Genomic DNA, 27561 nt, shown 5'->3' with positions numbered 1-27561 from the left:
AGGCAAGCTCCATCCAGGTGTAAACAGTGGGGAACCCTAAGGCTGGGGGAGGGGAGGCTACAGAGAACCCCCTGGCCCAAGGCTCATCACCAGCCATGTGGTCCCCTAGTTCCCAGAGGTGACTGGATTCTGGGGAGTTTGAAAACCCCTGACTCCTTGGCCTCAGCCTGCATCACTACTCACCCGGCTGGGGCCCCCATCTTGGACTGTGTCCCACCAGCCCTGCACTCTGATGTCAGTAAGGATGGATGAAATGTAGACTAGTGCTCGAGCGGAGTTCACACACTCCAGCCGCAAGATGGAACAGAACACAGAACCGTACGTACCTCAACTCCAGTTCTAGGGAATGCAGTGTTCTCTTTAGGCACCAGGATTGCATGTGTTGCACAGACATAAATGAAAGCAAAACACTCAAAAGTAAATAAAACTAAGAAACAGAACCTGGGAGCAGGAGAGTGTGGTAGCTCACATCTGTAATCCCAGCACTGGAAGGGCTCAGGGTCTTAGACTAAAATAAGGCTCATATACGTTGCATGGCCTGTAGGGGTCAGAAGCCAGGAGCCTAGAGACAAAGCCTTTTTTGTATAGTTGAGTTTTTCTCATCAACTACCACTAAGAGGAGACACATCCCCCCTTAAGCCCAGAGGCTGTGGTTATAGGATTGGGCCCTTCCCGCTGCTGACAGGGGATCCTCCTGTCATGGCTGGAGCTCACAAGTGAGATGGTGCTGTTTCTTCCCAGTAAGATAGTCACTCTCCCTGGTAGGATGTGGCTCCTACCGTGGTAGAGCACTTACCATTGTATGTGTAAGTATGTTGGTAGGCTTAGGATTCCTTCCCCTCTGCCACATGTCAAGAACAAAACAACTCTGGTCTAGCATCTAGCCAAAGCTGGAGCCCCGTTTTGTTGTGTGAGCTGAGACTGCTCAGGTTGGTCTACTGGGCTTTCTAAATAGCTGGGAAGCCCAACCCCTTTCTGTTCTTTTGAGACAGGGTCTCATGTAGCTCAGGCTGAAACGGGACTCACTATGTAACCCTGACAGGCTTTGAATGAATTCTACCTCCACCTCCTGAATGCTGGGGTTACAGGCACCTGTTAAGCCCAGTTGCTTTCTGTTGTTCTTTGTTTCTGACAAACTTTGCCCTGTATTTATTCAAAGTAACTAAAAGGCGGATGGGGTGTGCTAGGGAGGTAGACAGTTGCTACAGTGTGTTTTACACTTTAACCAATAGAGAGAGCAGTGGGAAAGATACAGAAAAACAAAACCAGCCTTCTTAACACCATCTTCACAGCTGTGAGCTCCAGCCAGCAGCAGGAAGAGCCCAATCCTATCCCCACAGCCTCTGGGCTGGAGGGGATGTGTCTCTTCTCAGTGGTGGTTAACGGAAACTTGTGAATGCTGCAACTGCGGGCCATGCTGCCAACCTCTCATCTCTTTCCGCCATGTCTCATAGGCAGTCTAGACAGCCTGGGGCTTGCTTGTGTAAAGCAGGCTGTATTTGAACGCACATAGACCCATCCGTCTCTGCCTCTGGAGTTCTGGGATTTGTTATCAAAGGCAAGAGCCACCATGTCCCTAGTAGAAACTTAAGAGTTCTTTGGAAGGGCTGGTGAGATGGCTCAGCGGTTAAGAGCGCTTCCATAGGTCCTGAGTTCCAATCCCAGCAACCACATGGTGGCTCACAACCATCCGTAACGAAATCTGATGCTCTCTTCTGTTTGCACTACCATCTCTAAATGAACTTCTGTAGGGCAGAAATGCACTGAAGCCTGAGCTGAGATGGTGCCCCAGAGCGAGCTTTTCAGCGCCTCCCAAGGTCCGAACTCCGAATCACTCCAGGGCGCGAGGGGCGTGGGCTTGACGAAACTCCGCCCCTGGGCGTGGCCTGGCGGCGGGGCGCGGCGGGTTCCCTCGGGGTCCGGGCTGGCGGCCACTCGGCGGCCACGGCGCGATGGAGTCGCCGGTCGAGCTGCTGGCCGCGCTACCCGCGCTGGTCACGGCGCTGGCGCTGCTGCTCGCCTGGCTGCTGCTGCGGCGTGGGGCGGCCCGGGTCCCGGCCCCGGAGAGCACCGCCTCGGACGAGGCCCCCGGGGCTCCTGCGCCGCCTGAACCTCCAGAGTCTTGCGCCCCGGAGCCTGCACCGGAGGGACCGAGCCAGTCCGAGCGCGTGGCGGAGCCGGAGGAGTCCGAGGCGGAGGAGCCAGCGGCCGAGGGGAGGCAGGTACGCTCCGAGATCGCCGTGGGGTCCCCGGGAGGGCGCCTACGAGCCTGCTGGCTGGACCTGCCCAGGAAGGGCCGAGCTAGTGGCCGGCAGGAAAGGAGGGTTCCTGGGGCTGGGACGCTCCATCCTCCCCCAAAGTGCCTCCAAGTGCCTTGCTTTGGAGCTGTCCTCCCTTCCTCCCCGTCCTGGCCGTCCCGGGCCTTTCAAGGCCCTTGACACTCTGCCCTGCAGCACCCTCCTCTTGCCTGGCTTCTGCCCACCCTTGCCTAAATCCACAAACACGTGTCCTACTTCAAGGTCTGAATTAAAGTGAGCTCTCTCTTGACAACACAGTACTTTGGGGTGGGATGTGCAAGAAGAGAAGTTGCCTGTCTTTTAGGTCAACTCGAATCCAGATTCCAGAGTCAGTGTGGGCGTTTTGTGAGGCTGGAAGGACGGGACTGAGGAAGGCACTTACTGGGACCATGGTATTGTAGCTTTCAAACTGCTTGTAGGCGTTGACACCTCCTCACCCCCCCACCCCCTGCGTTGGGATGAGCCCAGCTTATATGAAACAAAAGGTGCAAGAGGAGGCCCTGACCATCGCAGTTGATACCCCCAAACTACCTTGCCCACCTCCTAGGAGCTATCAGCTGACCAGTCTTCAGGGTACCCCTCACGCGTTCAGTCTCTGAGATGCATCTTTGCAGATTGGATCCGTGCTTGCCCGGGATACTGGGATGTCACAGTGCCAGGCCAGGCCACATGCTCTGGTCTCTGGTCAGATTTCAATACTTTGTTCTTGGGTGGCAGGATGGTTAGGAAGCCGTGGGCTAGCATAGTGGAAGCTGTGGGCAAGCCGTGGGCTAGCCGCCGTGGGCAAGCTGTTGGCTCTCTGCAGCCGCCTCCTTCCCTTGCTGGATACAATGGTTTACCCTGGAGTGAAGCTCTTGGGACAGGAGAGGCGGCAATGAGACTGGGCTCAGGCCTTTCTCTGCTGAGTCTGCCAGACTCCCTACTAGCAGGCTCTTTGCTTGACAAGTGGGTGACTAATTGTGTCATTAGAGTGGCTTCTAACTAGCCCTGAATAGGAGAACTATTGTGTTCAGCCCAGAGAGAATGGAAGGCTGCTGGGAGCTCACAGTCCTGGAGTGAGGGCCAGGTGGATTTGGGATTTCTCTCAGGCTCTCCCTGGTTGTCCCCATCAGCCCTGTTTCAAATGGTTCGCCTATTTCCTATTTCGCAGCAGCAGATTCAAGATCAAAGTCCAAGGTGTCTTTAAGCAGGGCACAGTCCTGACTTTATCCTCTGGAGTAGAGCAGTTTCCTACTGGATTTTCTCCGAGGTGTTCTTCACACGCATCCTCCAACGGGTCCTTTTCTGGTTTTGGTTGGTTGCTTGACTGAGACAGATTCTTGACTTCTTGACATGTAGCTTAGGCTGACCTGGAACCCACTATGTATTCAAGGCTGACCTCCAACTCAGAATCCTCCTGCCTCAGCTTCCCAAAGCCTGTGGTTTAAGCTGAGTGAGCCTGGAGATTCTGCCTTTATTCTAAGCACTCGGGAGACAGAGAGGAACGGATCTCTGTGAGTTCCAGTCCAGCTTGGTCTACATAATGAGACACGCCCCCCCCCCCATCCCCAAAGAACAAAACCAAACCCTAGGATTACAGGATGCTTTGAAGGACAAGGTACCACACAGGGAGTTCAAGATGGCAGCCAGGCTGTAGTGAGGGAATCCACCCAACAGGATGGCAGTTTCAACATTTGGAAATCAGGAGCATCTCTTATGGGCATGCGTCAACTCCCTCTACTCCAGTACCGGGTGAGGGCCCGAGACTTACAGGTGCCTTTGTGTCTCCCCCACTCTTTCCGTAGTGGGTTCAGTGCTAGAAGTCGCTGCTTAGAAATTGTCTAGAAATAGACTCAGGCATTTTCAAGTGTTCCCAGCGCTTTCTTCCGATGATGATCCTACTGCCCGGGGAGAGGAAGGAAGACTGCTCCCCGGGGGGGAAGATAACTGCAGTTGGGACAGGAAGCTGCAACTGGACGATGCCCTCAGAGAAGGCCTGCTTTGTGGTCCCCAAGTGAAAGATCAAGGACCACCCTACCTGCTGTTAGTTTAGAAGCCTGAGAGGCTTCACCACCCCCCCACCCCCCAACCCCAGTCTCCTTTTCATTTTCTGTCAGCTTCCTTCCGAACCCAGTCTGCTCCTGTCCCAGTGAGGGCTGGCCAGTCTGGGGCAGCTGCAGCCTCTGACTCACAAAGCTGATTATTAAAAAGGGTCAGGGAGGCAGCCTTCAGCTGCCGCTGGAGATCGCTTGGGCAGCATCAGCTCCTGCAGGCTGGGTGCCCTGAAGGCTGGGGCCAGGTGGTGGGCAGAGGCAGTTACAGACTGAGGCCTGAATGGAGACAAAAAGCTTGGTGGGTGGGTGGGTGTGTGTGTGTGTGTGTGTGTGTGTGTGTGTGTGTGTGTGTGTGAGCCAACCTGAAGTCGGGCAAGGCCGCCTTCCTCCTCCCTCCCCAGCAGGTTACAGCCTGGGCAGGGAGATCCTGAGCGGGCAGAAGATTATTGTTACAGTGTGCTTTCATCTCTCTGGGGGCAGGGGGATGACTTGAGGCCAGCAGTTCAGGAAGTATGGTGAACACACCTAGGTCCCAGAGAGTGCTATGAGGCAGCAGGGTCCAGACAAAAGCTGGACCTTCTTAAAGCCAGGGAGCAGAGCTTTTTTCCTATTTATTTATTTATTTATTTTAGTTAGTTAGTTAGTTTGTTTGTATTTCTAGACAGGGTTTCTCTGTGTATCCCTGGCTGTCCTGGGACTCACTCTGTAAACCAGGCTAGCTTCATAGAGATTGGCCTGCCTCAGCCTCCTAGATGCTGGGATTAAAGACGTATGCCACCACCACCTACCTGGCACGGGACCTTGAATTTTTAATCCCCCTGATTCCAACTCCCACGTGTTAGGATTAAAGACATGTACTACCACAGGCACTATACTAAATAGTGTGTGTGTGGGTGGGTGGGGGGGTATTGTTGTTGTTGTTTTTATTTGTTTGGTTTTTCCAGCCAGGGTTTCTCTGTGTAGCCTTGGCTGCCTGGAACTTTACAGAGTTATAGACCAGGCTGGCCCTGGACTCACAGAGATCTGCTCTACCTCTGCCTCCCGTGTGCTAGAATTATAGCTATAAATAGCACCACCACCACCCCAAAAGTGTATTTTTGTTTGTTTGTTTGTTTTCTGAGACAGGGTTTCTCTGTGTAGCCCTGGCTGTCCTGGAACTCACTTTGTAGACCAGGCTGGCCTCAAACTCAGAAATCTGCCTGCCTCTGCCTCCTGAGTGCTGGAATTAAAGACATGCACTACCACCGCCTGGCCAGATAGTGTATTTTTTAAAAATATTTATTTATTTATTCATTTATTTATTATATGTAAATACACTGTAGCTGTCTTCAGACACTCCAGAAGAGGGCATCAGATTTCGTTAGGGATGGTTGTGAAGCCACCATGTGGTTGCTGGGATTTGAACTCAGGACCTTTGGAAGAGCAGTCGGCGCTCTTAACCGCTGAGCCATCTCACCAGCCCCCAGATAGTGTATTTTTTAAAATTATTTTTGTGTGTGTGTTTTGCCTGTATGTATGTGCAGCACAGAAGCCAGAAGGCGGCGTCAGATTCTCACCCACCTCCTCCAACTGGAATTTCAGAGGGCTGTGAGCCACCCTATGGGTGTTGGGAACGGAACTCTACAAAAGCAGCAAGTGCCGGTACTACTGAGCTGTCTCTTCAACCCTAGAAATGATTTTCTTAAATTTGCTACACCACGCCTGGCTGATTTATAGCCGGGCAGTGGTGGTGCATGCCTTTAATCCCAGCACTTGGGAGGCAGAGGCAGGCGGATCTTTGAGTTTGAGGCCAAGCCTGGTCTACAAAGTGAGTTCCAGGATAGCCAGGGCTATACAGAGGAACCCTGTCTCAGAAAAACCAAAAAAAAAAAAAAAATTATGTGTATGTGTGCCTGAATATATGTATGTGGGCCATGTGCATGTGAGGGGCTTCCAGAGGTCAAGAGAGGGTCAGATGCCCTGGAACTAAAGTTCCAGAGGGTTTGAGCTGCCACATGTGGACTGAGAATTGAACCTTTCTCTGGAATAGTCAGTGCTCTTAATCACCAGACAGACCATCTCTCCAGCACCATAGAGACTAGGGGCATCTGCCACCATACCCTCCCTAAGCACTCACCCTTTGCTTTACAGTGGGTAGCAGAGACTACAAAAGTGGGCCAGCAGCATGGTACAGTGGGCAAAGGTGTGTGCCACCAAGCCTGATGACCCAGGGTCTAACCAATTCTCACAAGTTGTCCTCTGACCTCCACTTGTGTGACATGGTGCGCGCACACACACATACACACACTAAAAATTTTAAATTTTTTTTACATTTAAAAGTCTTATTTTAAATGTATGAGAGCTTTGCATGAAAGGATCTGGTACCCATGTACCATCTATACCTGGTGCCCTTGGAGGTCTGAAGAGGGCACTGGAGCTCTGGAACTGGAGTTTAGGGTAGGTTGTGAGCCATCATGTGGGTGCTGAAAACTGAACCCAGGTTCTCTGCAAGAGCAGCCAGTGCTCTTCACCTCTGAGCCATCTCTCCAGGCTCTAAAATTTTCTTAATAATAATAATAATAATTAATAATAAGCAGAGACTGAAGAACCACAGACATTCGGGAGCTCCCGGGATAGTTTTCTTCTGTGTAGATTCTTAGTTTTTGAGAACCCAGAGTAGGAGATAAATTGCACAGCATAGACATACCTCCTCCAGCGCTGTTGGCTGCTGGTCTGCAGCAAGCCTCGCTCTGGGCCAAACCGCCCACATCTCCCACTCCTGAAGAATCCAAAACTGGCCTACCCTCTAGATGAAGCCTTAAAGAGATTTTAGAAGCCACCACCCACCCGTCGCTCCTGTGTGGGAGCGTGTGTCAGCAAGTGCTCTAGATCCAACCTTTTGTTATAGTCCGTTTATCGACACTCTCCAGTCTGGGTTTCCCAAATGAATGACAACATTCTCCAACCTTCTCAGGTCTGTCTTCCTCAGTCCCTTCTTAACTTTCTTCTCTGTCTTAAATCTGTTTATTCTGAAACCTGGCGGCTGGACTTCAGCCCAGCATCTGCCCCGGGAGTTGGGCGGAGTGCTGTCGGCTGCCCACGGGGCTTTTGTGTATTTGTTTCTCTCTGGTTTTATGAAGCTGGTCTCTTCTAAACCCTGTCATGAGAGCACTGCCCAAAACTTAATCTGATGGGATTGAGTCTGTCATGCCTGTTCTCATTTGAACGAGTTTGCTTAAGGCCGGCAATGTGCCCTTGCCTGGGCTATGCACTTAGAGCCTGCAATGGAATTTTTGGACTGGATGTCTGAAGAGGGTAGGGGTCAGGGTGTGAGAGCTAGCCGTAAAATCGATTAGTTGGTCCATCTCTAGCTCATTCCTCTCTGGCCCCCTGTATATGCTAGCCCCTTACCCAGTGCATATGTGCGTGTAAGCGTGCTCTTGTGCTAAGATTCTGGCCTTTCACATGTTCTTCTCCTTCTCCCTCCCCCTACTGGAAGGTTCATGTCTATAATATCAACTGAAGGGCATAAGGGTTCTCTCCACCATTGCTGTCCTGTAGAGCACTTGGGCCACCACTGTCCTGACGATAGTGACGGATAGCCACGTCCACTCATGCAGCCCTCTCCCATCTCCTGTGGGCACCCATCTTCCTCAGGCGTCTGTCATAGCCAGTCCTCCTCCCCCGATCTCTCCTCCTCCTCCTCCTCCTCCTCCTCCTCTCCTTCCTCTTCCTCCTCCTCCTCCTCCTCCTCACTGCTCCTTACCAAAGCCCAGGCCTGTCTTGCCATCCTCTTTTCTCTGTCCCCCAAGCCTTCTTGCCTGTCTCCCAAAGGACCAGCTCCCCGGTTCCCCTGTAGTCTTGCTGGCTGCTGTTCCATGCTGGGCTCTTGCAGGCCGCCTGAGAGCCTTTCCCAAGGCTCCTGCTGTCCTAGGCATCCCAGCTCCAACACCTTCCCGGCTCGCTTTTCATAACCCAGAAGTCGCATCCCAGCATCCTTGCTTGAAGCCCTCTGCAGCTTCTGCAGGAGGGTAGACTCCGTGATGGACCTTGATCACAATTCTCACTGTTCCCGCTGAGCCCACTAGTGTGTTCCCGGTGCTCAGGCCCATGTCCAGCAGCCGTGTGTTGACTGCCTGTCTGCCCAGCCTGCATCTTTATAAAAGCCCTGTTTGCATCCTGTCATCATGCCCTTGACCATGTTAGCAGACGTTAATATCTCTCTCTCTCTCTCTCTCTCTCTCTCTCTCTCTCTCTCTCTTGTCTTTCTCTCTTGTCTGCATCATCCTGTTTGGCTTTCCTCAGAGCACTTAATCAGCATGAGGTCATCTTTTATTTTTGAGCACATTGTGTGTGCAGAGGAATGTCTACACACAGGAATGAGAAAAGGCCTTTGCCCACGGTGTTCACTGCCCCGTCCCCACTCCCATGACAGGCCCACCACACAGCAGCCACCCATGAGGTCTTGAAGATAAAGAGCATGCAAAAACCACAAAAAAAAGCAAAACAAAAACTCGCTGCTGGTTCTTCTCTGAAGGCAGGCTCAGTCTCCTTGTCTCTAACCTCAGGGGTTGAAAGGCATCTCCCTTCTCCCCCTGCCTGTGGCCTGGCTGGCATCCTCCTGCTGCAGAACTTTACTCCCACACTATGTTTTATGTCCCCCACCCCCAGCCCCCAGGTAGACTGCTCAGTAAGGGAGTGAGCTCCCCAACTTGAGAGTTGTTCAACCAGAAACTGGCACCATGTTTTAATTGGGTTCTGTCCGTGTGATCTGTGGTTTCTGGTACTAAGCACTTCTCTCCCTCTTTGGCCTGACATAGGTAGAGCTCACTGCACAAAGCCAAAGAGAGCTGCCCCATTCAGGGATGTCCTCTTACTGTCCTGGAGTTCAGGGTCCAAAATAGCTCTAAGCTGTCAGACCCTGTCATCTGGGAGACCTCTGGCCAAACTGAGGAAGTCAGGGGACCCAGGAGTGAGTGACAAAGAACAGATCACAGACCCTAAAGATGGGTGTCCCTAGATGGTGCCACATGCCTGTAATCCAAGCACTTGGGAGGCAGAGGCAGGAGGATGGAAGTTTAGTGTCAGCCTCAGCAAGTTCGAGGCCATCCTGGGCTGAGACTCTGTCTCAAAAATAAACTAGCTAAAAAACTTGTTTTTGGTTTTTTAAAAGATGGCTCCTTGCCTAAGGGCACTGGCTGCTCTTCCAGACCTGGGTTTGATTCTCAGCACCCACATGGCAGCTGACAGCTGTGGGATCCAATGTTTTCCTCTGACCTCTGTGGCACTGGGGATGCCTGTGGTGCCAGCCATCCACACACACAAAACAGAGAATACAGACTGTAGTCCAAAGGATTGCCTAACGTGTTCTCAAAGTAGGAGGAATTAGAAGAGAATCGGCCCAGGGCCTCAGGAAGGCCTGCATGGGCCAGCAGAAAATGGAGAATGTGGTGACTCTTGGGGAGTGACAGGGAACATGGGAGTCTGGCTGGAGTCTTGTCTGAGGCTGGGATGCAAGTGTTGGGCAGTTGCCCAGAAGAGCTGGATGGGCGTAGAGGGCTGGCTTGGGACAGAACGGCTGCTTCTGTTTCCTTGTCCTAAGGAGCATATCTTCTCATCAATGGCAAGAGTAGACTTAGTGAGTGGGGTCCAAGTGTCCCCCCAGAAGCATTGTTTGGGGACAGGGAGGTGGCCAAAGTCATCTGCTGGAAGCTTTGAGGAGAAGGGCTCCAGGTTTGAACTGGCTGGCACCGGTTAGCTCTGCTTTCCAACTCTACTGCCACCCCTGTCACCATGCAAAGATGGAAACTGAGCCTTCTGTTAGGGGGAGAGAACTGCAGGCAGCCTCCTCCACCCCCACCTGCCTTGCTTTTTCTCCAGGAATTAGCCACTGAAGAATTGGGACCAGCTAGCTGGGCATGGTGGCGTACACCTTTCATTCTAGCACTTAGTAGGCAGAGGCAGGTCAGCGTCTGAGTTCGAGGCCAGCCTGGTTTAGAGAGCTAGTTCCAGGACAGCCAAGGCTGCCCAGAAAGGCCCTGTCTACTCTCTGCCCCACACCACCCCAAACACACACACAAAGAGTTGGGATCAGTCCACCTGCCTGGTAGAGCTGTTATAATCTAGAGTCAGTCCAGATGTGCATCACATCTGGCTTAGCTTTGCTGGCTACCACACAGTTCCTGCTGGTCATTTGATAGGGTCCATCTTCTGGGGCAGCAGATGTATACATACACGCACACAGATACACACACACACACACACACAGATACACCCAGACACACACAGATATACATGGACACACACACATACACACAGAAACACACATGGACACACACAGACACACACACACATGCACACACATACACACACTTTGCATTCTTCTAATCAGCCAGAAGTCTGCCTGTTCCATTTCCTGCAGCACTGTCTGGGTCTTTGGGGATGCTAACTGGAGACTTTCTGTCTCTCACTGCCTCTGGAAGAAGCTAACCTGGAACATTATCTCAGAACATGAGCAGTTAAAACAGAGTGTGTCCATCCAGTTATACCGCACTGAGACTCCACGGGATGATTGGTGTTTGCTTAGTTTTGTTTAGAAAGCATGCAGGTTTATTTAGTACACTGCAGAGAGCAGCAGGCGGGGCAGCAACAGAACCACCTGTGAGGTGATTGGCTTTGAGCCTCAGTCAGGCCTGCTGGGGGATCGGCCAGGATGACATCAGCCTGTGTTACAGCGTCTAGTTTGCACCAGGTTGGTTTACTGTCACCGGGAGCCTGATGTATGGCCCTGCCAGGGCTGCTGCAGTAAAATGCCGTGAGCCTGGGGCCTAAGCAACAGCAATTTCTTTTCTCATAGCTCTGGGGTCCAAAGTCCAAGACCAAGGTGTTGGCAATGCATCTCTTCCCGGAGCTTCTCCTTGGTGTGCATGGGGTCTTTTGTGTGCTGTGTTTCTCTGTGTGTGTCTGATAAGGACAGTGGACCTTGGATTAAGACACATCCTAGAGACTGGGCAGATAGCTCAGTGGGTAAGAGCCTTTCTGAACATGCTTCAGGGCCTGAGTTTGAATCCCCAACACCCACGTAAAAACAACTCATGCGCATATACCTGTAACTCCAAAACTGAAGGGGTCAGAGGCAGGAGGATCACTGGGGTGTAATGGCTGCCAGCCTAGCTCCAGGTTCAGTAGAGACTCTGTCTGAGGGAACAAAGCAAAAAAGTGATGCAGCATAACACCTGACATGCTTCATTGGCCTCTACACACACATGTGTACAAACGCACACGCGCGCGCGTGCACACACACATGCACACAGGCACACACATACACACGCACACAGGCACACATGTGCATAGACATACATATACACACATACATGCATGCATACATACATACACACACACACATGAGCACACATTTCATAGACACATGTGCATAGACATACACACAGAGGTACACATGTGCATAGACACATATATGTGCACACACACATACACAAACACCTTTATACCTGTCCTGATGGCTTTATTTTATTTTATTTTATTTTATTTTATTTTATTTTTTGAGACAGTCTTGCTGTGTAGCTCTGGTTGACTGACCTGGAGCTCACTAAGTAGATCAGGCTGGCCAAGAGAACTCATAGCAGTCCTCCTGCTTCTGTCTTTCTGGTGCTGGGATTAAAGGCTGTGACTGCATGCCCAGCTCCCTCTTTTCCTTTGAGACAGGATCTCTCACTGAATCCAGAGTTCCCAAGTTGCCCAGGCTGGCTAGCTGGCCAGCCCTAAGGATCTGCGTCTGTCCAGCCCCCACAAACCCCAGCAATAGAGTTACCACATGCACAACCGCGTCCTTCCTTTTCATGGCTGTTGGGGATCCAAACCCAGTTCCTCAGGCTTGTGTGCTTTGCCCATCTGCCCAAGCCCCTTATAATTTCTCCTGACCCCTCTGCACAGTCAGCATGTGCCCACGCGCTCCTGTATCCCTACATGGTATACATGCCTGGTGACTTTAGACAGGTTAGTATTTTGGAGATCATGTTAGCTAACTGAATCTAGCTGAGGGGTGCTGATATCTCAACCAGTCTCTAGCACTGTTGTATAGAAGTCCCAGATAGGTGTTTCCAGTTTAGACAACAGAGCCTTAGGAATGACTCCCCTGAACCAACAGGGCTATCTCCTTTATCAACCCACTCACGTCCCTTAGGCACAAAGATACTTTGCTGTGCAAAACAGGGGAGGTGTCTGGTCCCCCATGACACAGCCTTGCCAGTCCTGGGGCAGTATGTTTCTATATAGCTGGGCACCGAGTCTACAGGCTGCTAAGTAGTGGGTACTGGCCCCATGTCCTGAGCAGCTCAAGACCCCAGAATCCGCTGCTTGGGACCCACTACCATGGGGCTAGTGAAAGCTTTATTTCCAGGCTCAGCTGGCTGTTCTGTTATAGGGCCTCCCCCTGTAGAGGTTGGCTGCTTCTTGGGGTATTTGGGATACCCCAGATCCACACCAGTGTTCGCCTCCCCTGCAGGCAGTTCACTTCCACCCACGCCCTCCCCATCAAACCTCAAGTTTCCACACTGGCCCGCTAGGCTTCCAAGCCAGATCCTCCGGCCTCTCTTCCCCTGCCCACACCCTCTAGTCCCACATAGCTAGCCAGTCACATGTCTCTCTCATCCTCAAACATTCCTGAAGTTGAAGTCACTCCTTCCTTCCACCAAGGCCATCCCAGGACGGGATGCCTCTCTCCAGCCATCTGTTTATTGAATCCATGTGTGGGAGAGACCAGGAGAAAGGGGGCAGAGTTCCAGTTTGGGGTAAATGGTCACTAAGCTGACTGGAGACAGAAAATGATGTTGGAAGAAACAAGGAAAGGCTGCCATATTGGAATAGCTGGCCTTGGCTCTGGGTAGTGTATCCGGTGTTCTCAGTGCCTCAGTATCTGGTGTTCTCAGTGCCTCAGTTTACTTACTTAGGTGAGAGCGGGGGTACCAGGCCACTTACCAAAATGGTACCTGGGGCTAGAGAGATGTCTTCCTGATTAAGAGCACTGGCTGCTCTTCCAGAGGACCTGCGCTCAATTCTCAGCAACCTCATTGTGGCCCACAACTTCTATACTCTGATTCCAGGGGATCCAACACCCTCACACAGACATATATGCAGGCAAAACACCAATGCACATGAAATAAAAATAAATACATCATTTTTTAAAAGGTACCTAAATTTGTGGACAGGCTCTACCTGGGAACAACTAGACTTGAGGGTACCCAGAGTCCCCCGTCGCCGCCTCCTCACCCCTGAGTTGGCCCTGACACCCAGGTTCCTCCATGGCAGCTGGACATGCCCACCTTGGACCTCAGAGATGGTCCGTCTGGTTAAGCAGCACTGACCCCTGCCATTGTCCTTCAGGATGAAGACTCAGACAGTGAGATGGGGCCACCCACTGAAGAACCTGAGGAAGAAGACGGTGAGCAGCACCCTCTCCCTCTCCTGCCTGGGCTGCAGTCTTTGTCTCCCCCTGAGCCAGTCTTAGGGCAGTGGGATCTGAGAACTGGGGGACCAAGTGGGTGAGAGGGGCAATGGGATCATGAGACCAAGGCTCTATTCCCCCTCCTCCTCCCTTCCCCTCCCTTCTCTTCCCCTCCTCTCCCCTCCCTGCCCACCCTCTCCTCCCCTCCCTCTGCCCTCCCTCTCCCCTCCTTGCCCACCCTTACCTCCCTGCCCATCCTCACCTCCTTCCCACCTTCCCCTCCCCTTCATCCTCCCCTCCGATTCCCCATTCCCCCCTCCTTCCCCTCCCCCTTTCCCTCTCCTTCCCCTCCCCTTCTCCCTCCCCTCCCCCTCATCCTCCCCTCCCTCCATTCCTTGTTTGAACTCTTGTTCCTGGCTTTTCTGTCTGTGGTATAAGCATCTTTGGGTGCAGGAGGACACCCCGTAGAGGTAAAAGCTTCTGGGCTTTTCCTGGCTGCTGGGTATCTTCTCCCTTCTCCCATCCATACCTGCCTTTCCTCTTTCTCTGGTACATTTGATTGAGGGGCCCTCCAGGAGACGGGGGCTGCTTCTCCAGAGCCTGGGGTGGCTCAGATGGGGAACCACAGGAACACATGGAACCAAGAGGCCCCAGTGTGTTCTAGACAGACAGACAGACAGGCTGGCTGGTTGGCAGGCTGGCTGATCTGTCATATTTTATTTCCTTCAAAGAGAAACCGGAGCAAAACAAAACAAAACAAACAAAAAAGAAAAAAAAACAGTAAAAATGTTAATATTTATTAGATCAGTACAGCTAGTGCCTGGCGATACTTTTTTCCTTTTTTCTTTTCTTTTCTTTTCTTTCTTTTTTTTTTTTTTTTTAAAGCAGAACTGGCTGCAGCTTTAAGCCAACGGCTGGCTGGCTGGCAGGCTCCATGGGAAGCAGTGGGTTCAGGAATGTGGTAACTGAGCTAGCTACAGAGCCCAGAAAGTCCCCAGGCCCTCTCGAGGAGAACAGGGCTGTGGGTTTCTGTTGGCATAGCCCCTTAGGCACGGGCAGAGGTAGGTGGGGATATCAACACCTGGCCAGCCAGGCCCTTGCTCTCTGCTCCTGAATCATGGAGATAGGAGTTAACAGCAGTCCCATGAGTCTGTCTGTCTGTCTGTCCCTGCTGGCGTGGCTACCAAAGTCCTACTGGTGACTGGAGCATGCAGAAGGGAGGTTAAAACTGGGGCAAACCAAGCAGGCACACCTACAGGCTACCATCCCTAACTCCGCTGACAGTCTCACATACGTCAAGCCCTCTGCCCGCCTGGCCACATGTCTGCTCCGGAGTCCTCCCACTCGTCTGAGCCTCTGTCCTTGGACAGCCCCCAACATTCATGGCCTCCCATCTATAACCAGGCAGAGGGGAGAAAGGCCAGCGGTCTCAGCTGTTAGAAGGAAGTGAGACTGCCCGCCAGCCCCCCTGCTGGAAGCAGCTCAGCCTCCCAGGCTAATTGATTAGTGTTGCTAAAATGACGTCCCCAAGCGGCCTGATGCCTGGAAGAGGAAGCCCCCATCCTGCACGCACTCCCTGGGGACTCTCACACCCGGCCCTCTGGCTCTAACTAAATTGGATTGGGCCCACCGAGTGTGATTGAGTTAAGGCCTGCGTTAGGGCAGCTGTCCTGGCAGGCTGGAAAAGCATCAGGCTAATCAGACTTGTCCCATAAACCAGAACCCAGGCGCGCACCAAGCTGGCAGAGCCGTTTGTGTTTATTTTTCTAGAACAGCAACACAGCTGCCCAGATGTCGGGGTTCTTTGGTTTTGTCAGTACTGCTTCTGGGCCCAGCGAGGGGGCAGCTTGCAAGCTGAAGCCCCGGTTGTTGTCCCTGGCATGCAGGATATTCAGGGATCTGGGATAAACAAAGGCCTTCTCAGTAGGAGCTGCAGCCCTGGGCAGCAGACTGCAGTTGCTCGGGGAAGTTCCTCAGTCTCCGGCCACACCCTGGACTTGAAAAGCTCTTGGTTCCTATGAACTAGACCAGATGGAGTGGGCCGTCCTGGGCTATGCTTATTAGCCTGGTGAGGCTTCAGACCAGTGTGCTGGGGAGCTGCAGAGGAGAGCGGAGGGTTTCTGAGAAGGCAAAGAACTTCAGACTCTCAGAGCTGCAGCCTCATCGCAGCAAGGGCCCCGACAGCCAGGCAAACCCCAATTGACCAATATGCCTCTGTCCCCCTCACCCATAGTCAGCATGCCACCCTGTACCCTCTGTATAGTTGGCCTGAAACTTGATGTGGACCAGACTGGCCTGGAACTCACAGAGACCTACCTCTTCCCACCCCGATGTGCTGGGACTAAAGATGGACGAACGCTACCACAGCCGCCCCATCGGCGCTCTTTCAGCCCCCTACCCACTCCGCCCACTCCACCACCCTTGCCAGGGAACGGCTGCTGATTCGAGTCTTCATTAGCTGCACACTTGTCGTCTGGTCACCAGAGCACCTAGAACTGTGTTCTCTAAATGTAGAGCGATTCAGGAGCAAAGCAGGTCCTTGTAAGAAGTAGATTGGTTCCGGAGGAAAGCCTCGGGCCCTGGGCAGCTGGCTAGGTAGGACCCCAGTCCTCCTAAGTGAGGCTTGATGAGGCACAGCATGGCTCTGTGGAACGTTTGGGCTCTGAGTTCATCTTCAGAACCTCCTTCCTTTCGGCGAGGTGAGAGTCCTAACCCCAGTGGCTTTTCTTCCTTCTTGGCAGCATCTGTATATCTGAAGACGTGTGCGAGTGGCGGGGGCCTGACCTACAGTGGAGGTGTCTCAGACTCTCCGGGAGGCAGTAGAAAGTTCTAGGATAGCAGCTGGAAGAGGGGACACCAGCGTCACCGGCTATAGCCACCCTCAGCCGGTCTACCTTAACAGACATTAGCTAGAAGCTGGCCAGCCTGCCCGCCATCTTGTCTCAGATACAGGTTGGATTAAGGGACACAGAAGGCTTTGCTTCCAAGCAGATTATTACATCAGGACACCCCGCCTCTCCATGCTTCCCTGCTTCCCTCTGCTGGGACGCCGTGTCTCATGCATGCATGCCCTGGCCTTCCTCTGCTCCCCCTCCTCCTGCCAGACCTGCAGATCTGCCTTTCTAATAGTCTGCAGGACTGGAGGCTACTCTCAGATGCTGGCAGTCCGCCAAGCCTGTGCATTTGTGCATCCCACCACGGCCCCGATGTCTGTCCCAAGCCTAGGAGAAGAAAAGGAAGGTCCGAGTCCCTGAGTCCCTGGGGCCCAGCATGTGAATGGTATCCGCTTTTGCTCTGATCAGCACACACTGGGGTGGGGGGAGGCCACAGTGGCGCAGAGGAAGCCCTCCCAGGCAAACAGCTGGACTGTTGACGCAGACAGGCAGACAGCTCTGGGCTGGCTTAACCTGGCCTGCAGAGGGAATGTCATCTGGAAGATGGAAGGGCATGGCAGAGGGATTAGTTTCTCTCTGGCTGTCTCAGTTCCATCTGTGCCCACCCCCCCCATTAAAGACCAAGGCGTAAGAAACCACAGGAGTTCATAGAAAGTATAAGATGTGCTGGGGTGAGAACATGACGTCACTGCGTGGGGGTGCCTCCAGGATGCACTCAGGCCACTACAAGAACATTGTAGCTTGTTGGCCTCTCTGACAGCAGGTCTTTTTCTTTTTCCATTTCTTTCTTTCTTTCTGTTTTGTGTTTGGTTTGGTTTGGTTGTTTTGGGGGGTTGGATTTTTGTTGTTGTTATTGTTGTTGTTATTGTTGTTGTTGTTTTGAGACAGGGTTGCTTTGTGTATTTCTGGCTGTCCCGGAACTCTCTTGGTAAACCTGGCTGGCCTCAAACTCACCTACCTCTGCCTCCTGAGTGCTGGGACTCCAGAGGCACGTGACACTACCTTCTGGCTTTTTTTATTTTATTTTATTTTTTCATCTACCGATTGAGCTTTGTTGAAAATTAATGGAGAGCTGAGGATGCAGTTCTAGGACGAATGCTTGCCTGCCATGTACAAGGCCCTGAGTTCAATCCCCAGCTACACACACACACACACACACACACATACACACAGAGGAAAGGGGGTACTGCTAAGCACTTGAGAGGGACTGCCCCCCCCCCCCCCCCCCCCCCCCCCCGGTCATCAATAAACAGTATTCACTGTCCCCACAGGAGCAGCCTTCTCCTTTAAATACAGCCCTGGGCAGCTGAGGGGAAGCCAGTACAAGAAGATGATGACCAAAGAAGAACTGGAGGAGGAACACAGGTAGGTCGGCTTCTGCAGCACTAATGTAAGGGTCAAGCAGGGGTGGGCCTCCTGCAAGCCCCGCAGCCCCGCCCACTACTCCCTCTTCCCTTTTTTCTGGGGGTGGGGGGCGGGGCGTCCTTTCTCGTCCTGGGAATATTCAGCCAGCTTCAACCAAAAGAAGAAGCTACCCCGGGAGGCAGGCAGCACGGAGGGAGGGAGGGAGGGCGCGAGAGGAGAGGAGAGTCCATTTCTTGTATTCTCTCTGCCCGAAGCCTCCCCAACTTGGAAAACAATGAGTGAGATGCCAGGAAAGGGCCCGGAGCAGCCTCACTGCTCACTTATGCGTAGAGTCCCTGACAAAACCAATTTGTCACTTGAGGACAGAGCGGGATTCTTGGTGCTCATCCATCTGGCAGCCTCCCTCCTCCGGCCCCCACCCTCCCTCACCCACGGTGTCATTCTCTATCTGTTCCGCTCGCTCTGCGCAGCGCTGCTCAGCTCTCTGCGCAGCTCCGGTCTGCGCAGCTCTGCACAGCTCCACTCTGCGCCGCTCTGCACAGCTCTAGGAAGCTGTATGGCTTCTGGAATCAGGACATCTCCCCTCAACCGCCAGAGCCCCCAGGACTTCCCCCTCAACGTTTTACCCGGACTGCACGGGTGGCTGAAGGGTGCTCAGAAGCAGTAGGATGGCCAAGGTGGCCATAACCCACTGTACCCCCAACCCCATGTGCACCTGCTGTCCCGCCCCGCCCCCCAGCAGTGTGAGCAGAGCCCTTGCGTTATAGAGAAGCCCTTCTCAGAGGGTCTGGTGGGGACTAGACCGATTCATGAGCTGACCCACAGCTCAGCCCACCTCCCTAGGCTGCTTCCAGGGCCACCAGTATCCCTCCAGTATCACAACAACCCTGTGTGCAAGATCCTGTCTCCCTATCAAGATGCTGAGTGTAACCTCTGGGTGCAGAGGGATGTCGGTGTACACAGACGGGAAGAAGCCCTTGCTATGGGAGCCCCTGACTCTTTGTATGAGGACATTGCCTCTCGTTGTGACCCCGTTTGCCACCTTTATATTTCAGGATTGAGCTGACCTCTGACCTCACCTCCCTGTAGCGAGTCCCCTAGTCCCGGGCCACAAATGTTCTTGCAAACCCTTGTGGTAAGGAGGTTGGTTTCGTAGACTAGCAGTGCTTTCCTTACATTGTCTGCTGTGTGTCCCCCAGCGCCACTGACGTGGTCTAAACCCCTCCTCCAACGCCTCCATAACCAATGAATGCATTTCGTCTCCTCTGAACCCATCTTGTTCTTCCTGTGCACGAGGACTCCCAGACACATAAAGAACCTTTCCCAGGGTTCCCCAAGGTCTGCTGGTATAGGTGCTAGTATGATTAAGTGGGGACCATCCTCCCTGAGCCCCGGGCTGCTATGGGGATGTGCATACATCTTGTGAGGTGCCCGATGTGGCTTTGTCTCACCCAGAGGAGAGGCAGTTGGCTGTACAATGCAGGACAGAAACCCCGAGAAGGCCTGCACTCCCTCCCATGGTGCAGGGCTGTTGATCTTCAGAGCTGGGCCTGCAGACCAAGGCTAGGGCCTCCTGTGGTCCACCCCATGCTGGTGTTAATCCAGAGGGCAGACAGGGTCATTTTTCTGAGGCTGTTTTGGAACTCCAGCGTCAGAGCTGAGGTGTTGCCACAGATCCAGCCCTGGCTGGAGAGGAGAGAGAGGGCAGGACACCCTGCCATCCTAAAGACCCCTGGGGATGGGAGCTTGGCAGCACCATGGCCCCATTCTATCCACTCAGGTTAATGCACTGTAGGCCTTGAGGGGCTGTCATACAGGAAAGCAGTTAGATCTCGAGTTTGGGGTCTGCCACTGTCCCCTGTCAGAGCTGAGGCCAAGAAATGAAAAGGCAAAGTCGCTTCTATGTCATTTACAAAGACAGCAGACTCCCCACTGCCTGAGGACCTTCTTCTCCAAGTCTTTGGGAGTCTCTAGACCACCCATGACTCGCTCTGCTGTTGACACTCAAGGCTGTTCTGTGAGCTGCAGAGTGTGCCAAGGAGCTGCTCCGAGTGAAGAAGGAGTCCCTGACTCGCCCTCTGCACAGAGAAGTCCTCACTGTGTGCAGGAGGGACTGGTTGAGGTCCCAGCAGGGCCTGAGTTCATTTCATTCCATTGCCCCAACCCAGCATGCTTCCTGTGGCTCTCCCACGCCCATCTCACCTGACATCTGCTTGCTCCCTCCCAGCCCTGCACGCAGGCCCAGCCGGAGGGGCATCCCCTGACCACACCTCTGTGCCACATCTGATGCTGGGGGTTGCAGAGGCTGCTCAGGTTGGCTTCACCCTTCTGTCTCTGGCTTTTAGAAAAACGATAGCTACATGACAGATCTGGACCCAACGGGATTTGGGGAACGGCTCTAGAACTGTCCCCTGAAAAATAGCACCAGTGTATTTGCTAGCTCAGAGAACAAAGGTGCCTGCTGCCAACCCTGCTCAGGCCTGCCGCCCTGAGTCTGAGCCTCAGACTAGTTCGATAAAAGGGGAGAACCAAGTGGTATGGATTGTCCCCCAAGTTCCACATGCACACAAAACAAATACAAATGTAATTGATAATAATAATAATAATGAAACCGTTCATCTACATTACCATCAAACTAATGAACCACTCTCTCAAGCTGGCAGGCTGCCCGTCAGACCTGTCCCTACCAGCACAATGCCTCTTTCTGCTTCTAGGCTGATAAACAGGCAAGCAAGCACCTTGTTAGCAGGTAAATGGTGCACTCTCTCCCTCTCACTTTGAATCATTAGCTGGGCCACCGCAGCTGCGCCTAGGGCCCAGCTCTGCGGCAGCGCTCTGCTCTGTTCTCCTCAGGCTTGATCACACTCCTCAGGGAGCAGCACTGAGCAAGCTGGATGCCCCAAATGGGTTCTCCTACCATCCCAACTGAGACTTTCTGCCCCTGGATCTGCTCAGACAAAACTCCTGTCCAGAGCCTGGGAAGTGAGAAGGCAGTAACCGCTTAAATCTCTGCTGCTCTGCACGCTAACCTTTTTAAATTCCCTCTGGGTGGGCACGCACACTCCTCCCCTGCTCCCCACATTGGCTCTGACCCTGCCGCTCTCCGAAGCTTCCCTCAGTGTGCCTGGGCTCATTGGATGGCAGACTTTTGCTCTCCCAGGCCAAGAAGCCTGGCTGGCTTTGCTTTTTAGCAGGATATCCCACCTGCTGGTCCCAGAGAGAGAGAGGAACCCAGCTTGTACACTAAGCTTGTGCTGCCAGCCCGGGCCAGGCCCCTCACTGCTGTGCCTGACTGTCTGTAGGTCTGTTATCTTTTCACTCATGGAAATAGACAGGACCCAAGAAGAGGGTTTTGTATGACATGTTAGGGCAGTTAGAAAAGTGGGGACCCCCACCCCCAGCCTTACCTTAAGAGTTCAGGCTCTTCCTGCATAACGGCTGAAAGCATGCAATAACTCCAGCTTCCAGGAGAGGGCGCCAAAGGCACACAATCAGACCTCGGGCCTTCAGAGAGTCAGAGAGTTGGCCAGGCTTTTGGCCCTTCTGGGGAACCTGCAGGGTTAGGTTCAGAGCCCTCACAGCAGACGAAGACCCAGGCAGCAGGAAGCAAAAAAAAAAAAAAAAAAAAAAAAATTATCTAAGGCAATAGGAATTCCATCAGTGTGACCACACAGCCAAGGCTTAGCAAGCTCACTGAACATCGTCTCTGTTTCTCAGAAGCTGAAAGTGGCAGAGGGACAGCTGGCTTTGGCTGTGGGGGGGGACTAACAGAGCTGTGTCCCTGCAACATATGAGGAGCAAACTGCTGGTCTAAGAAAGCAGCAGAGCCTACCATGGCCTCTGCAATTCCAAACATCTTCCTTCTCGTCCCTGTGCCCACCCTCCTGTCCTGTGCTGCTTCTGAAATCGACTGAACAAAATACATGATCTCTCTCTCCCTGTTTCTCTTTACAGAACTGAAGAATAATGAAGGTGTCCTTAGCCTCTTCCTGAAAGCTTTCCTTCCTTTTGACATCCTAAAAGCTTGAGAGATTTAAAAAAAAAACAAAAACACCCCCCCCCCCCCGAGGAGCCAATGCAGGCTGGGGTGCGTCCCTGGGCTAGCAAGATCCTGGGCATGGCCTTGTCTCTGTCCTCCTCAGAGGAGGAAGCTTGCCAGCAGTATGGGCTCAGGCTTTGAGCTTTTCTTACCAGCCATGTTTGCTCCCCACAGCCTTTGTGCCCCCCCCCCACACCCTGTTCCCACAATCCCTCTGTGTTTTTGTTCTCACTGAAGCCAAACCACCAGATTTGAGAAGTAATAGACAAAGGAAGTGAAGTCCACTGGTACTCACGGGTGGTCACCCACACTCACACACACACACACACACACACACACACACACACTCACACACACACACACACACACACACACACACACACACACACTCACACACACTCACACACACACACACACTCACACACACACACTCACACACACACACTCACACACACACACACACACACACACACACACACACATGTGGGGCTGGGGCACTTTCCTCTCAGGCCGGAATGACTCATGTCAGGCATTAGCTTTAATAGGGCCTCCGTTTTGTGCTCCCACCCCCACCACAGGAGTCTCGGGTCCAACCCTCTCAATACTAAGAAGCCTTCCCAGTAGTGTTCTTACCGGCTCAGCCCAGTCTCCACTTCTGCGTGCAGAAGCAATGACAGTATTAGCCTCCAGGAGACTTCTGGGCCGTGCATTTTCTAAGTTTTTTTTTTTTCTAGATGGCTTAGAACCTCAGCAGATACTCACTCACCGTTCCCAGGTTAGGTTTTTTTAGAATTTTATATTTGATAGTATTTATACCAAATGACTTGGAAGTCATAGACTTGTTGGTGAAAACGTTTTTTTCTAAAGCACTAGTTTTTTTTTGTTTTTTTTTGTTTTTTTTTTAAGAAGACTTCCTATTTAACAGAAGCCTGGAAAATGTCCAGCATCAACTCCTAAGCCGTGTATTCCCGACGGTCTCCTCCCTGATAACTCGGGTTCCGGGCTTAGGGCTGAACAGACGACAAAGCAGCTGTACACACACAAACTGTGCACACACACACACTGCCTTAGCTAGACACAGAGCCACATGACCAACAGTCACACTCAACTGTCCCTAAACAGCAATAGCCAAGTCCCTGCCTATGCTGGGATCTCCTCCACATAGAATAGCGATTTCCTCTGGATATGGTTAGCTAGGCTTGTGTGGAACCTGAGCATGGCTTGTGGGCAGCAAGGCCCTGGCACTGCTGGCGGCTTGGCTCCCTGTGTTCAGCCTGTGTTCAGGCCAATAAACATCGAGTAGAGAACCTTGGTTACCGTGTGTTTCTTCAGTTTGCTTTTTTTCTTTCTTTTCTTTTTTTTTTTTAAATCTTTAGAAACAATGGGCATAAGTTTAAGCCTTCCCTCATTTTGATGTCTTGGACAATCCCAGCAGAGTATGGAGCCCTATGCACACCTGATTGAAAATACACATCCCAGGGCTGGAGACATGGCTCTTGGGCCCAGAGCATTTGTTCTTGCAGAGGAGATGGGCTCAGTTCCCAGCATCCAGATGATGATTCACAGCCATCCGTAATTCTAGCCTCAGGGGATCCAGTTCCCTCTTCTGACCTCCGAGGGCCCCAGGCAAACACATGATACATATACATGCGTGTAGGTGAAACTCCCATACACATAAAAATAAGGATAAATAAATAAATGCCATGGCCCTATAAGTAGGGGGTACTGGTAGCATCAGCTGTGATCGCAGTATCTGCAGGCAGATTTTACGTAGCGAATTCCAGGCTAGCAAAGTCTACATAGTTAGACCCTGTCTCAACAACCCTGCCTCCAAAATGAACTCTAAAAATTAATAATGGTAATAATAATAATAATAACAATTATTATTATTATTATAAATACACAGCCATCATGGCTGCCAAAACCTTACGGACATTCATTAAGGGACTGTGCTAACCATGCACCTGACAGTGATTTCATCCACGGCTCTGGGGGGGCATCCTCTCTGTTCACCATACCCATTCTTCACATAGTAGGGTTCAGAGTGCAGCCTACATGGCCCCTCTTCCGTTTACAGCAGAACTGATGACAGACCTAGTTTGTCCAGAGAAAGGAGGGTAGGAATCGGGACATCTGTTAATCCAACTGCTAGAAGCCACTGTGGACAGAAAACCATTGATTGAGTGGAGGGTGGAGGGTGGAGGTGAGAACTCACAGCAGAAGGAATGTCATTGAAAGCACAAGAGCCTGGCACACTAGCATGCTGGCACCTGCCTTTGATCCCGGCACTCCAGAGGCAGAAGCAGAGGCAGAGGCAGGTGATCTCTGCAAGTTTGAGGCCAGCCTGGTCTGCAAAGCAAGTTCTAGGATAGCCAGGATTTTACAAAGTGAAAACCATAGCCTAAGACCTGACACATCAGGACCACCCCTCCAGATAATCCAGTTGGCAAAAGCTTTGTGGAGACATGCTCAGTTATGACGGACCTAAGGCACAGCTAGAGATCTGAGCTGTACTGTGGCTCCATGGCTTCAGTTCTCTCTAGGTCCCAAAGCAATAGTATGTCATGAATGGGGGCAGGAACTGCAGAATCTATGCTGCTCACAGGGCACATTGTCCCTGGCTTCAGCTGCTCAGCCCACCCTTGATATTAGCGATGGGAGTCCTTCTGCGCTGGTCAGATGGTGTGGCCAGAGTCTCACAAACCACAAAGCAGCCATGGAAACCATGGGGCCAACACGGAGGCATCTGCATCCACACTTGCTTTGAGCACATGAGGAAATGTTCCTCTCTCTAGGCAGCAGAACCCAGGGGCTAGATTTCAACCTACCCTCCCCACTGCCCTGCACTCTGGCCTGCACATCTGTATGTGCACATCTGTATGCCTCCATTTCCTTCCCTTCTGGTTCATTCCTCTTTCTCAGCACCTCAAGCTACTTTAAGGACATAGTGGTGGTGGTGGTGGTAGGGTGTCCTTCTTCCTTGCTCCACTGTGACATGCAGATCAGCTATAATAGGCCCAAGCAGAAAGTGACAAGGGTTTCAGGACTGAGTGTATTAGTGCCAACTGCCTCCTGCGTTTTAAGTGGAGCTTACACAGAAAAGCACAAGTCGTTAGAAAAGAGGAGAGTCTGCACCTGGCCATTAGCACAGGCCGGCTCTGCTCCGCCCCGCCCCGCCCCTGCCCTGGGTCAGGAGCACCCTCTTCCTCTCATCCTCTCTTCTCAACAGAGTTCAGAAAGAACAGCTGGCTGCCATCTTCAAGCTCATGAAGGACAACAAGGACACCTTTGGCGAGATGTCAGACGGGGACATGCAGGAGCAACTCCGACTCTATGACATGTAGGCCTGTCACCCGGCAAGATGTGACCCAGGACATCATGACAACTCTGAGGGACTCGGCCCAGGCAGTTAGTTGTGACTCCCAGACCTTTGTTTGAAAGACTGTCTTATAAAAACAGAGAGACCTATGTTATGTAAGGATCTGCAATTTATATATCACATCAGAGGAACCTACATCATTTCTTCAGGGAGGAAACCCCAGATCGCCCTGGCTTCAGCTTGCTGGTGTGGGTTCAGCTGGGCCGTGTTCTACAGACTCAGAGTGGGTGGGCCAGGGGAGATGATGAGACTCGGTGTTTGGCACCTAAGTATTTAGTGTAGACAAAATACGGGGCGCTATGGGGGGAGGATATAGGTGTGATCTAGTAACACCACACTCTTCATTCTGCCCTAGGGTTATTTCTGGAAGCATCTGGGGTGGTAGTTGAAGCAAGCAGTAGAGGAGCAATATTTTAGTAAATGTCTGATTGAAAGGTCCAGCCATCACCCTGGGGCAGAACCGTGGGGTCACTGCTGAAGCTTGTCCTCAGTACAGTCACGCCTTGAGTGTGTTTGTCACACAGAAGATTATGCCAGATACATAGCAGGAGCCCTGGGTAGAGCATGTGTGTGCTAAGATCAAGGCCCCTGAGTTCCACCCCCAGCACCAGACACCTTCTTCCCCACACCCTACCGCAGCTCAAAAAAGACAACATAATCAGTCCCTTTGGTGAGACCAATGGCCTTTAGAGAATGAGAAACTACCAGAAAGCATCCCGGTGTCCTCTAGAATAAGTGCCAAGGGAGATCACTCAGCAACGATGGGGGTGGGGGTCACAGCAGCTCCTTTATACCCACATCTTGTTCTACTTCTTATCACCCCACTGGCCAGAAAGTTCATAGGCTGAGCAGACTTGAGTCAAGGTTATCCTAAGGAAAGAAGAAGGAAGGTTTTTTGTTTTTCTTTTTCCAGACAGGGTTTCTCTGTGTAGCCCCGGCTGTCCTGGAGCTCGCTCTGTAGACCAGGCTGGTCTGGAACTCAGAGATCCACCTGCCTCTGCCTCCGAGTGCTGGGATTAAAGCCTTGCGCCACCACTGCCTGGCCAGTGGGAAAGCTCTTAAGGTCCGTTTTTATTTGCTAAAATAAAGCTAAATTGATATAGAGACGTAGCTCGAAATATGGAGACCGGAGTTAACTATGCGCGTGTGTGTGTGGTGCATGTGAGTGCGTGCGTGTGTGTGTGTGCGTGTGTGTGTGTGTGTGTGTGTGTGGTGCATGTGAGTGCAGGTGCCTGGAGAGAGGGCTCTGCAGTAGAGGGTGCTTGCTGCTCTTCCACAGGACCTCAGTGCGGTTCCCACAGCCATGGCAGGCAGCGCACAGCTTCCTGTGACTCCAGGTCCAGAGCACAGGTGCCTCCTCCTCTTCTTGCCTCCCCGGGTCTCATGCTTATGTCCACACTCGCACGTGCACACAGATGATGAAATAAATGTATCTGCAGACTCAGAAGCCGTTCTTAAACGTTCCTGGCATCACTGGTGAGATTGAACACAGAGCGTTCACCAGAGCTGAAACCAAGAGGAAACCCTATTTACTCACAGATGTCAAAAGGAAGAAAACTCAGTTCCACCAGGGCTGCTGACAAGCCAAGGCAGGTGTGATGGTTAGCACTGAGTGTCAACTTGGCAAGACATAAAATCATCCAGGAGGCATGCCCCTGGACATGCCTGGGAGGCTGTTTCTGGGAGGTTTAACTGAAGAGGGGAGGCCCATGCTGAAGGAGGAGAGCAAAGCTCCATAGGCTGCCATCTTGACTGGATAGGGAAGGGAACATGAGCTGAGCCCCAGTGTCCATCCCTCTCTGCTTCCTAGCTGTGAATACACTGTGGCTAGCAGTGCCATACTCCTGCTGGGACCTCCTCACCATAACTGATTCTGCCCTAACCCTGTGGGCAGAATTAGCCCTCCTCCCTTAATTTGTATCTTGTCAGACACCTGGTCATAGCAGTGAGAAGTGTTACAGATGTTACAGATGCAGGACCTGGGCTTCAGACAGCAACTTGCTCCACAGTCTTGAAGGTGGAAGTTTGAATCCCGGCCTCTGTGTCACAAGCTGGGTGTCCCCACCAAAACCTGTAACCTCAGTTCTGATGGGGGTGGAGGCAGGAGGATTGCTG

At 52.3% G+C, this 27561-nt stretch overlaps 1 protein-coding gene across 5 annotated transcripts; it reads left to right on the top strand.

The window, feature by feature from the left end:
* The first annotated feature begins 1823 nt into the window (after nucleotides 1-1823).
* On the top strand, nucleotides 1824-26551 carry Mxra7 (matrix-remodelling associated 7). 5 transcript variants are annotated; one of them, NM_001347633.1, is made up of 5 exons: nucleotides 1824-2222; nucleotides 13709-13766; nucleotides 17935-18028; nucleotides 19084-19163; nucleotides 21983-23379. In NM_001347633.1, exons 1-4 carry the CDS (start codon nucleotides 1953-1955, stop codon nucleotides 19115-19117), a joined length of 456 nt encoding a protein of 151 aa, NP_001334562.1. In that variant the 5' UTR covers nucleotides 1824-1952; the 3' UTR covers nucleotides 19118-19163; nucleotides 21983-23379. The 5 variants fall into 5 exon arrangements, 4 of the variants coding, with proteins under 4 accessions (NP_001334562.1, XP_006534069.1, XP_011247493.1 ...); XR_001780042.2 differs by having other exon boundaries at nucleotides 1869-2222; nucleotides 19084-19171; XM_006534006.4 differs by lacking the exon at nucleotides 19084-19163 and having other exon boundaries at nucleotides 1869-2222.
* The last annotated feature ends 1010 nt before the right edge of the window (nucleotides 26552-27561 follow it).

This window comes from Mus musculus, chromosome 11 (genome assembly GCF_000001635.26).
Source record: "Mus musculus strain C57BL/6J chromosome 11, GRCm38.p6 C57BL/6J".
Classification (NCBI taxonomy): Eukaryota; Metazoa; Chordata; class Mammalia; order Rodentia; family Muridae; genus Mus; species Mus musculus.
This window is presented reverse-complemented; position numbering and strand designations above follow the sequence as displayed.